This window comes from Nelumbo lutea, chromosome 1 (genome assembly GCF_056320005.1).
Source record: "Nelumbo lutea isolate HS-2025 chromosome 1, American lotus-T2T, whole genome shotgun sequence".
Taxonomy (NCBI): Eukaryota; Viridiplantae; Streptophyta; class Magnoliopsida; order Proteales; family Nelumbonaceae; genus Nelumbo; species Nelumbo lutea.
The window spans coordinates 68,075,733-68,088,650 of NC_142684.1; the positions used below are offsets into that span (position 1 = coordinate 68,075,733).

Consider the following 12,918-nt stretch of genomic DNA (forward strand, 5'->3'; position numbering starts at 1 on the left):
TACAAAGAGGAGGAAAGATGGAGTTCTTGCAGGTTCCTCACCTCCCGCCGCCTACAAAGAGGAGGAAAGATGGAATTCTCGTAGGTTCCTCAGCTCCCGCCGCCTACAAAGAGGAGGAAAGATAGAGTTCTCGCAGGTTCCTCACCTCCCGCCGCCTACAAAGAGGAGGAAAAGATGGAGTTCTTGTAGGTTCCTCAGCTCCTGCCGCCTACAAAGAGGAGGAAAAGATGGAGTTTTCGTAGGTCCCTCAGCTCCCGCCACCTACAAAGGAGAGGAGATCACCTCATGCAGAGGGCAATCGGGTCGCGCTACACTAGGGAGCTCCACCATCCTCTGAGTTATAGGCCACCTAGGAGCAGGTCAAATGACGAGTCCACCAAGGTAGTTCACCACTAGGGAGCTCATCATAGCTCTCCCCCGGGCAGTTTGCCATCAGGGAGGTCGGCATAGTGCGGGCAGCTCGACATAGCTCTCCCCCAGGCAGTTAGCCATTAGGGAACTCGGCATAGCTCTCCCCAGCTCGGCATAACTCTCCCCTAGGCAGTTCACTATCAGGGAGTTCCACCATCCTCTCCTGGGAGCAGGTCAAATGACGAGGTACTTAACAAAAAAATAAAAAATTGGTACGTGACTAAAAATGGTTACATCAGGCGACAATAGACTTGTTCACTGGTCGAGTAAGTTAACGGGTTGGCCTCATATGTCTGTTTTTTTATTAGGTTTGGAACAAAATTTTAGGCCGACATGCTCAGCTTCGGGCTTTCTCAGATAAGCCCAGCTCGAGCCCAAACTAAGTTAAATCTTATCATATATGTAAATTTCAACAAGATAAATTACAATTATAGAAAAAAAAAGCAATACAAATTTTATTAACTTTATGGTCAATGTAATAGGGAATAATTAATTTAAAAGCTTATTTACCATTCAAATGATCAACATTGAATATTTTGGTAACTTTGACACTTTCATCATCTCAAGACAATGAAGTGGTGTAGATGCAATCATGCAACAATGTAGAAGGTTCAAGAAAGAACACTGCTATTAGCGTAAAGTAGGGCATTGAACTACAATTAATAATTAATTAATATATAAATAATAGTTAATTTTGACAAAAAAAGCCATGACTCATTAATCAATGGCCATTCTTGAAAAAAATAGGAAATTTTCTATATGACCGTGAAAAGTTACTTCAGATGATTATACAAATCTATTAGTTTTAAAATTTATTTTCATTAAATTAAACGCCAATTAAAGGTTGATAATGTTACCCATTAATAAAATAATGGTTGGGTTGCATTTGAATTGGCTCACCCAACTCGAGAAAAGGCTATTTTCTTCAGTTTCGCTTTGATAGGGCTCATGTATGGTCTCTCATGTTTGCCAAGCTTGGGCAGTGAATTGGGTCCTGAGAGTAATTTAATTAATAGAAGAGGGGTTAAACATAAATTTACCTTAATTTTAATTCATTGTTAATTAACAAACACATTTTCGTTAACTATTAATTAAAAATCTGTAAATTAACTATAAATGTAATTAACAGTAAATTTCATTAAAATAACCATAATTTATGATAAATACTGAATTTGGTGAAAATGATAGATTTAGGATTTTCCCGTGCTCCGCCAGTGACTTCGTTACAACGTTTCCATGAGTCCGGATTGGCTGGGATATAAAATCTCATGCCTCGCGAGATATCACTATCTGCAGTACCTAATGTCCAATGTGATTTGTCGTGGCTGGTGGTGTCACTATGAGTGTGAAATGTATTAAAAGGGAGGGACGGCATCAGTCCTTGTAAAATAAAATAAGAAATGAATGAAGGCTGAAGCTTGAAGCGATCATCTGTTTCTCAATCAAATGTAGTAATGTACTACTCAGACACTACTCTGCATAAATAATTCGTTATTGGGCTCCGAAGTCTAATTGATGGCTCCATTTACATCTTATTCTTGGAAGCATACCATAGTCCATATCATACATACTCCATAGTAGTAGTCGTCGTCGTCAAAGTTAGCCAAAGTGACCTGTGGGTGGTTAAACGGCAAAACTTTCTGATCAAGTAATGGAAAAGTCCACAATGTCGACGCTTTTCTGCTTTTGTTTATTTTGATTTTTCAAAGGCAGATGGACTACACACCCTGAACCATGAAAAGCAAATGAATTCAAATCAGTGCCCCCATGTGCATAATTCACCGTGCATTGTGAATATCATGAGAAAATGTTCCAAATACATGACTGAGATGTATGTAAGGGCCGATGCCAATGGCCAAATCCATCTTTCCCAAAATCCCGATCAAAACAGGAAAAATTTCAATGCTAGGTCTTTGCTGTTGATTAATTTGTCATCATAAAGCTTAAACAGGGCCACAGGGGCACCTTTTCTCACTGAAAATTAAACCTTCATACAAATCTTGAGACCACGGTGGCAACAAATTTTGTGACTGAGCAGGTTCATTATCCACCTCAATTCTTTTATCAACGAGCTGAGCAGCAGTTAGCAAATCATCACAGCCTGTTATAATTTTAAAAATAGATAAATAATTAAAATAAAATTGGCCAAGAGTTATTATCCAAGTTGAATGGGTCGATGGTTTGATCGTTTGGATCAACGTCATTGACTAAGTCAACGACTTTTAACCAAAAACCTGATTGAAACGAAATCAATTGCTTACATCATTTCCAATCCAAACGCTCTGACCATCTAAATCAAGGGACGGTTCGAAAACATTGAAAAATCATGCAAAAAGAAAAAACCGGGTTAAATATAACCACGTTGAGGACTGCTCTGATTGGGTGCCATAGCCAATGCCATAGATCATGAAATGAATCCAAGTATCACAATTGAATTGACAACCTCTCTGATTCATCACTAGCGAATATTCCACTGGCTAAAATGTAAAACGACAGTGATGCGGTACCGAAACTTGGGCTCTCAACCCTGTAGTCTATACACACTACTTCCAAAAATTCCAATTGTCACGACTCACTAGAGAGGCGCGGGTTCAAATCCGTGTAACCACAGCCTCTCCGCCACTCCCTGGTCATCTGCACTCTGCTTCCTGCTCCTACTCTGTCCCCTGTCCCCATCCCATGAGCAGTGCACCTCCACTCTTTCCAATAGCATCGAGTTTCTCTGAGCAGCGGCAGCGGACAGCGGTAGACAACCTTTCAATGGAAGGAATGGAGTTTCCCCGAGCACTGATGGAGATTGGAGGGCAGGAGGGGACCTAACTCCACTCCTTCCTATAAGAAGTCCAAATAAACCCCACCACTCGCTTGTTTCTTTTTGGGGTAAACCATAAACTATTCGTCAAGTTTGACTCATCCATGCAAGCACCACAGAAGACTTGCAGCCAAGTCAAGGTAGCCCCACTACTTTTGTTCCTTTCTTCTGTAATACCTGTGTCTCCATTCTCATTAAGTATTATCGTATTATGTCGTTTTACATGTATGCGAATGCATACGAGATGTTTGACAAATGGACCATAAGCCTGCGAGTTTCCTTTCGAAGGTGTAAGATGGGACCATTACAAAATACAAACAAATATCAGAGGCGTGGGTCCCGCATAAACCGGTAAAGTCGTTGATAGAGCCCGACACTTCATAAAATACCAATCAGATCACTCCTCATCTAACTAACCAAGTAACCATGAACCATGGTTTGAGGAGATTCGGTTTCTGTATGTATTTCAGTATATGTCTCCAAATTTCCTGTGTTTTTATTCGTTTTTTTGGTATATAGGTAAATTAATTATTCCTTGGGGATGGGGAGAGCCATGACATCCTTTATTTATTTTAAATTTTTAATCCATCTAACCAAGTAACCATGAACCATCCTCTCTTTCTCGGTCTCCCACCTTCGCTCTCTCCGTCTCCTCTCCAACTGAAGTCTTGCGCACCACGTATTCTATAGCCAAACAAGCTGTCATTGACTCTGTCTCTCCATAGTCTATCAACTCTATTACCACAACTTTCTCTGGTTTCCTTCTCTCTATATGTACAAATCACAAACCGGCTCTTCGCTAAATAGACTCGAAAACAAACCTAAGTGAAGAACAACTGCTAGCAAGCGTGTTTTTGACGAATCAGGGCCCGATATGTCTATCTTCTTCTCACATTCTTCTACACTGATAATGCACTCCGCTAGTGATTTTCTTCTCAAACCCATCTTTCGAGGTTTGGTTTCTGCTTCATCACACCTTGTTTTGGTACTTGTTTTATTTGTGTTTTGGGCTTGCAGGAAGCTCAAGACCACTATCCCTGAAGAATCAAAGAAAAGGTTCATTAACGGAAACTTTTTATATTATAAGCTCACCCTTTTCTCTTGTTTCGGCCTATCTCTGTTTAATCTTACTCTCTCTGTTTTAAACTACTTTTATTGGCATAGAAATGGTTGGTCTGATGAAAAACTTGTGACCCTATCGGATTTAGTTCTCAAAACAATTACTTGGCTTGCCATTTCAGCTTACTTGCACTTCCAATTTTCTCATTCAACTATCCAGAAGTTTCCCGTCCTACTCAGAATTTGGTGGGTTTTCTATTCCCTTATGTCTTGTTCTAACCTTATCGTAGACCTTGCTTACCGTAGAAAAAGTCCATCCTTGCCGACGCAATTCTGGGTTTCGGACATTGTGTCAGTTCTTGCTGGTTTCTTCCTTTCTTGTGTAAGTTTTTTAGGGAGGAAGGTTGGAGAAGAGACCCTTCTTCAAGAGCCTCTTTTAAACGGCAGTGCTAACAGAAGCAATAGTATTGATAGGTCAAACAATGGTATTGGAACTGAAAACATTACCCCTTACTCCAATGCTAACCTTATTAGTATCCTTACTTTCTCTTGGATGGGCCCTTTGCTTGCTGTTGGTAACAAGAAAACCTTAGATCTTGAGGATGTTCCGCAGCTTGCAGGGAACGATAGTGTTAATGTGGTCTACCCGATTTTCAGAAACAAACTTGAATCTGATAATAGTTGTCCTGGTGAGGTAACCACACTCAAGCTGGTCAAAGCATTGTTGTTCTCAGCGTGGAAGGAAATCCTTTGGACGGGTTTGTTTGCACTTTTATACACGTTTTCTTCTTATGTCGGTCCATACCTTATTGACACCTTTGTGCAATACCTAAATGGCCGTCGAGAATTCAGAAATGAAGGGTATGCTCTGGTCTCTGCCTTCCTTGTTGCAAAGCTCATAGAGTGCCCCTCGCAGAGACATTGGTTCTTTAGGGTGCAACAGGTTGGGATTAGGGCTCGAGCTGCACTGGTTGCAATGATTTACAAGAAGGGTCTTACGCTCTCAAGTCACTCTAGACAGAGTCACACTAGTGGGGAGATAATCAATTTCATGGCTGTTGATGCTGAGCGGGTAGGGGACTTTAGCTGGTACATGCACGACTTATGGATGGTCCCTGTTCAAGTATCTCTAGCCTTAATTATCTTGTACAAGAACCTTGGCCTTGCTTCAATTGCAGCCTTTGTGGCCACTGTACTTGTGATGTTGGCCAATATTCCCTTGGGAACACTGCAAGAGAAATTTCAGGGTAAATTAATGGAGTCAAAAGATAAGAGGATGAAGACAACATCCGAGATTCTGAGGAACATGAGAATTCTAAAGCTTCAGGGATGGGAGATGAAATTCTTGTCTAAGGTAGTTGAGCTTAGGAAGAATGAGACAGGATGGTTGAAGAAGTTTGTTTATACATCAGCCATGACATCCTTTGTCTTCTGGGGTGCCCCAACATTCGTGGCTGTGGTCACATTTGGGTCCTGTATGCTCATGGGGATCCCACTGGAGTCAGGGAAGATTCTATCTGCACTTGCAACATTCAGGATATTGCAAGAGCCCATTTATAATCTCCCAGACACAATTTCCATGGTCGTTCAAACTAAAGTTTCTCTAGACAGAATTGCTTCGTTCATCTGTCTTGATGATTTGCAGCCTGATTTAATAGAGAAGGTTCCAAGAAATAGTTCTGAGGTTGCCATCCAGATGAGCAATGCGAGTTTCTCCTGGGATCTCTCTTCCCCCACCCCTACAATTAAAGATCTAAATTTCAAAGTCTACCATGGCATGAGGGTAGCTGTTTGTGGTACCGTTGGTTCAGGAAAGTCAAGTTTGCTCTCCTGCATTTTGGGGGAAGTGCCAAAGGTATCTGGGACTGTCAAGTTGTGTGGGACAAAGGCTTATGTTGCTCAGTCGCCTTGGATACAGAGTGGTAAGATAGAAGAGAATATATTGTTTGGAAAGGAAATGGACAGAGAGAAGTATGAGAGAGTCCTTGAAGCTTGTTCATTGAAGAAGGACCTGGAAATTCTGCCATTCGGGGATCAGACAGTTATAGGGGAGAGGGGAATCAACTTGAGTGGTGGACAGAAGCAAAGGATACAGATTGCACGTGCTTTGTACCAGGATGCTGATGTTTATCTATTTGACGATCCTTTTAGTGCTGTGGATGCTCATACAGGAACACATCTCTTCAAGGTAAATTTTCTGTGGTCCCTAATTTCATGGCTGTATTTGTATCACTTACATTTCACTTTGAGCTGCTATATTCTGGACCATATATAACAATATTCATAAGCAGAACTATAGTTATATGCATATTATGTTGGATTCTTCTTCCCCTTACATGAATTTTATGTCATTCCGTCCTTTGACTGACTGTCTACAAACTACTACTACTACATAGATTTGCTTCTTTTGAGTAAGTGGGCATCTCATGACCAAAAATTTAGATATTAATCCATCCTCTGTATGATAGGAATGTATACTCGGGCTTTTGAGTTCAAAGACAGTGATTTATGTTACCCATCAAGTAGAGTTCTTACCTTCTGCTGATCTTGTCCTGGTGAGGATTTTTCATCTTGTTTCTTCCTTAACTTTGATTTCAATTTTTCAATTTGAAGGGTTGTTTTACCCTCTCTTATTTTCAGGTTATGAGAGATGGAAGAATTACACAAGCAGGAAAATATGATGAAATTCTCACTTTGGGAACAGACTTCATGGAACTGGTGAGTGCACACAAGACAGCTTTGTCATCCCTTGATTCTATGCAGACAGAGCCAGCTTCCGAGACGTCAGGTAATAGTGAGGAATATAGTGATATGCAAAGTGGGAAGAAGTATACTGACAAAGAAGAAGAGCAAAATGTTAAGAAGGATGAAATGACTGGGGGAAAAGGACAGCTTGTTCAGGAAGAAGAGAGAGAGAAGGGCAGAGTTGGTTTTTCGGTCTACTGGAAATATATCACCACAGCGTACAAAGGAGCTCTTGTGCCTTTGATTTTGCTAGCACAGATACTTTTTCAGCTTCTTCAAATTGCTAGCAATTACTGGATGGCCTGGGCAGCTCCTGTGTCAAAGGATGTGCAACCCCCAGTTGGGGGTTCAACTCTTCTTTTTGTCTTTGTTGCTTTGGCCCTTGGGAGTTCTGTTTGTGTTCTTGTTAGAGCCATGCTTATTGTAACAGCTGGATATAAGACAGCCACACTACTTTTCAATAAGATGCATTTATGCATTTTTCGTGCTCCCATGTCATTCTTTGATTCTACTCCAAGTGGACGCATCCTTAATAGGGTAAGAGGAAATTCTCATATACACATTTTCTGGATCCAACTAAGCTCCTGATAGGTTATTTGAATGCTAATATGGTTTTGTATTTTTCTGAAGTGGTGTACTTTCTCTTTCACAGGCTTCTACAGATCAAAGTGCTGTTGATTTGAATATTCCATATCAAATTGGGTCATTTGCCTTCTCAATTATACAATTGGTGGGAATTATTGCAGTAATGTCTCAGGTAGCATGGCAGGTTTTCATCATATTTATTCCTGTAATTGCGACCTGCATTTGGTATCAGGTAATGCTTATGGCTTCTCTTCTTTCCAAGACTTGAAGTAACAAATCATATTATTCTTGTACTTAGGTCTGCAATTAGAGATGAGTCAGGATTCCTTAACAAAATATTTGAACACACACAAGATGACTGACATAGTGACATTCTCTTCCGGTCAAATTTGCCAGTCCAGTGAAATTTTCAATCTATAATTATGCTTACATATTATGCCCAATCCCTATTGCTGTAGGACTAGGAGCTATCTTCTTATACTGATGTTTCAAATCTTGCTGCTGAGTGCTGACAATTGACATTGCTGATGGAGCAGTTCTTTATTTTTCCAATGTTCAACATTTCATATCAAGCATAACCACCCATATGAATCCTATAACTACACTTCTAGCTTTCCATTTTTATGCTGTCCTACTCCTATCAAATCTGTCACAATTAACCTGCTTTTCATTTTAGAAATGTGTAGTTATGAAAGTTTCCTCATCAAGCCTTTTTTCCTTCTGCCAATGAGGTGTTGGTAGGGTGATTAAGGCCTTCTACATCATGTAACACACCTGTTTCCTGCAGTCTACTGTCACTTTATTGCACTCCAGATGGAACAACCTTGATCCAGTGCTGGAATAAGCCCTTGAGAAAGATTGTCCTTTTTTTATTTATTTTTTATTTATTTTGCATTGTATGCCTCACTTAGAGTCATTATGTTGCAGCATTACTACATATCTACAGCACGTGAATTAGCAAGGCTGGTTGGTGTATGCAAAGCTCCGGTTATACAATATTTTTCTGAATCAATCTCAGGATCAACAACAATTAGGGGTTTTGATCAGGAATTGAGATTCTTGGACACAAATCTTAAGCTGATTGATGCATATTCCCGGCCCAAATTCCATGTTGCTGCAGCAATGGAGTGGCTATGTTTCCGCCTGGATATGTTGTCATCCATCACATTTGCCTTCTCTTTGATTTTCTTAATTTCTGTGCCAGAAGGAGTGATTGATCCAGGTAATATTGGTTCCATTTGTGATCCCATGTGTCACATCTGAATGGCCATAAATGCCCAACTACGCAAACAAAATGAATCTCATTACTTCTATTTCTTCTTTTAGGCATTGCTGGTTTGGCAGTGACATATGGACTGAATTTGAACATGATACAAGCCTGGGTCATATGGAATCTCTGTAATCTCGAGAACAAAATTATATCTGTTGAGAGAATACTTCAGTACATGTCTATCCCCAGTGAACCTCCTCTTGTAATAGAAACAAATTGCCCAGATAGGGATTGGCCATCATATGGAGAAGTTGGCATTTGCGACCTGCAGGTAATGTAAAGTTTTATTTTACTCAACTTTCACATTACTGCTATAGCTAACAGGAAGATCACCATCATGAACTCTTCCAGTGTGAGCTTGTCTTACACTGCCGATCCCAAGCCCGGATAAAGGAGGAGGGTTCTGTCAGGTTCACAGCTGGCATTTAAAACTTTTGTCAAATTCTTATGGTCATGGAGCTAACAGGAAGATGTCTTATTTAATAAAAATGGGGAAATTTATCAGTCAGATGAACAGAATCATGAAAACTGATCAAATTTTAACCTATGATACCAAATAAATCCAATGACTTAATTGGAATTATTTAATGTTTGTTTATATTTCTATGTATAGATAGGGTACAAATACTGATATCGATAACCTATACACAACTATTGATATTTGAAAGTCTAACAGCAGGTAAGGTATGGATTGGCTTTTTAACATGCTAATATCACGATTCTTACTTTATTCCTAAGATTGTTTTCTTGCAACAGTCTTTGCATCCATATTTAATGAAGCCTTAATTGCTGCAATTTCTTATGATAAGATATACTGTGTTACAAGAGTTATCAGTTGAAGTGTTTGGCACCATGATATTTTGGTATAGCCGTGTAAGCATGAATGTGGAGGTACTCAGGATTTTTGAAGTCACATGCCAGCCAACTTTCCATTGAGTTATATGTCCTACTCCAAATATAACTTTTTGTCTAATACTTGATCACACTATGTCTGGGTCCATGAATGGCTTCTTTACTCCTCATTAACATACATGGTTAAATGGTGGTGATTGTGGATGTAGGTGCGTTATGCTCCACACCTACCACTTGTCTTGCAAGGTATCACGTGTACATTTCCTGGAGGAATGAAGACTGGCATTGTTGGGAGAACAGGCAGTGGCAAGTCAACTCTCATCCAGGCACTCTTTCGCATTGTGGAACCTACATCTGGACAGATTTTTATAGATCATATCAACATATTTACAATTGGACTGCATGACTTGCGTTCAAGATTAAGCATCATTCCACAAGATCCGACCATGTTTGAGGGGACAGTGCGAAGCAATCTGGACCCACTTGAAGAGTACACAGATGATCAGATTTGGGAGGTGGGTTTGTTTCATTTTGATGATAATATTCAATCTAGATCTTCTGGAAAAACTATCCTCCATAGCACATTTGTATGGAAGACATGCTATTAGATTTCCACAAGTATCTAACTTATGAGATCTCTGATAAGATTATCCTGGTCACACAATCCTTACTGTTCGGCTAGTGTAGATTTCTCTGGACCATTTGCTATCTTTTGCATTTGGATGGTTAGTCATTGACAAAGTCAAGTTCATAGTAGATCCCTAGCTCAGAGCCTTGCATATTTCAATAATTGCATATGTGTGCCCTGGTTCTCTTTCTTAACTACGAATCTACTATCCTGATTGTTCCTCTTTAATCATCTTTGATTAGATTTAAACAATGGTGCATGGGTGGATGCTGATACACAGGTCTATTGTTTCAGGCTCTAGATAGGTGCCAACTAGGAGAAGAAGTAAGGAAGAAGGAAGGGAAGCTTAATTCTGCAGGTTTGTTATTCAAACATTAATCTAATCTCTCACTGCAATATCTAAGTTGCCTGATAACTTCATTTTACCACATAACTGAGCAAAACCTCTTTTAATCATTTTGGATACCTATTTACTTAATAAAATACTCAGCATTTACCTGTAGACTTAACTATGCTTCTAATGTTTGCATGAATGTTGCAGTGACTGAGAATGGAGAGAATTGGAGTATGGGCCAAAGGCAGCTGGTCTGCCTAGGACGAGTACTACTTAAGAAGAGTAAAGTTTTGGTGCTTGATGAAGCTACTGCATCAGTGGATACTGCAACTGATAACTTGATTCAGCACACACTTAGGCAGCACTTTTCAGACTGTACAGTCATAACAATTGCACATCGGATAACATCTGTTCTTGACAGTGACAGGGTCCTACTTCTCGATCACGGTTAGTTCAATAGAATGTCATTATTATACCCCATCATTCCCTCCCTTTGTTTTGAAATGTGATTGATTCTCACAATGGGTAATCTTGAACAGGCCTTGTCATGGAATATGATTCCCCAACCAAATTGTTGGAGAACAAGTCCTCTTTGTTTGCAAAGCTAGTTGGTGAGTATACTGGCAGGTCAAGTTCTACCTTTGGCAAGTAAATGATATTTATGTGGCCGATGGGAGGAGGCTCTATCTAACCGAATTGAGTAGCTTGATGATGACGAAATGGTGATATTTTTGGTTCGCTGGTGGTGGTGGTGCAGTTAGAAGTTGTCTTTCAATTGTCCTAAAATATAGCCCCATGGTACAGGGGGAATGCATCCTGACCGTGAATTGATGCCAAATTCACGGGCAGGATGTGGTTTATAGGGGGGAGAGGGCTAGTAGGGGGGGCTATGCATTGCATTCAAGAGGTCTTGACGTTTCTTGGTTCCACTAAAAAGATTTATAGCAGTACAATACTATATTATCCAAAAGCAGTTCTTACGGCAGTAATTACTGAAGCGAAATATGTGTATTAGTAATCGCAATCTACCGATAAACTCTGCATGCAATATTGGGAATATCTCCCATACGTCTTGTCTGTGCTAAATTCATAGGGAGATTCTCAATCTGTGGTTGCATATCAGTACTTTGAGAGTGCCAGCAGGGTTTTTGTGGGGAGGAAATCCTCTATCGTGTATATCAGAAAGCATGGTTTTGAAAACTGGACCGGACCGGTTGACCTGGGAACTGGTCAGCAAATTGGTTTTGTTTCAACCTAAAACCGCTCATGGGCCAAAAACCATTGAAAAGGTCATGATTTGCTGATCTGGGTGGTTGAACTGTTGACTCGTTTACCTGGACAATAAATTTTAGCTGTTTTATTTTAATTATATATATTTATATATTTATATTCGAATGGACTATCCATTCAAACCGGACAGTCTGACCATTCAACCTGAGAACCAGTCCCCAAAACAGTTGCATGTCTAATCCGGTTTTTAAAACAGTCCGATTTTTAAAACCGTGAAAGGAAGGGCCACCTTCCTTTGCTGGTAGACCTTAGGCCACTACCTAAATGCTCCGGAGGGGATTTTTTGTCGTCCATCAATTCAACTGATGGGAGAAGAGAAGAATATATAATATCATTTGAAGACCAATGGATCAATCTCAATCATTCTAAGTGATGCACAGAGATTTCAGTTAATCTCAGGCTCTCAGCCATACTAAGTAACGCATGAAAATCTCTAGAATAAGAAAATCTAGGCTATGTGAAGTAAAGTATCGAGTAAATCCTAAAATTAATTAATGAATACCAACCATTCAAATGGTGTTGGTGTACCTAAATTTCATGTAATCTATCCTACCAATTTCAATTATCCAATTAATATACCAAAATTTCAATACATCAAGTCCATCCATATAATGTTCCAAATCAACCAAAAAAAATCTTAGGCTAAGCGGTACCCTTGAACGGTGGATTAATCTCATGTACCAGAATTTTTTTGCTGCAATTTAATACATTCTAGTGTTAGCTTGATACATCATTTTAATGGATTTTTAATATCTAAATTTTGTCTATTTTATCACTTACATAACCCAGATATTTTCAGAAAACTTCATGCATTAATTCAATGGCTGAGATCAATTGAAATAGTTGTGCATACTTGGATGGTCATAATTAAATATTGCTCTCCATTTTGATTGCATAGATTCTTGCCTTCTTAGCTTTTTATTTGGATGGTA

The 12,918-nt window shown here is 39.6% G+C and overlaps 1 protein-coding gene across 2 annotated transcripts; it reads left to right on the top strand.

Moving 5' to 3' along the window:
* The first annotated feature begins 3,818 nt into the window (after positions 1–3,818).
* LOC148875089 (ABC transporter C family member 3-like) lies at positions 3,819–11,685 on the top strand. Of its 2 annotated transcripts, XM_088964159.1 has the most exons (10): positions 3,819–6,470; positions 6,751–6,837; positions 6,923–7,564; positions 7,680–7,844; positions 8,540–8,834; positions 8,939–9,153; positions 9,944–10,249; positions 10,657–10,720; positions 10,904–11,143; positions 11,236–11,685. In XM_088964159.1, exons 1-10 carry the CDS (start codon positions 4,098–4,100, stop codon positions 11,346–11,348), a joined length of 4,500 nt encoding a protein of 1,499 aa, XP_088820285.1. In that variant the 5' UTR covers positions 3,819–4,097; the 3' UTR covers positions 11,349–11,685. The 2 variants fall into 2 exon arrangements, with proteins under 2 accessions (XP_088820285.1, XP_088820284.1); XM_088964158.1 differs by lacking the exon at positions 11,236–11,685 and having other exon boundaries at positions 3,960–6,470; positions 10,904–11,148.
* Positions 11,686–12,918: the final 1,233 nt, after the last annotated feature.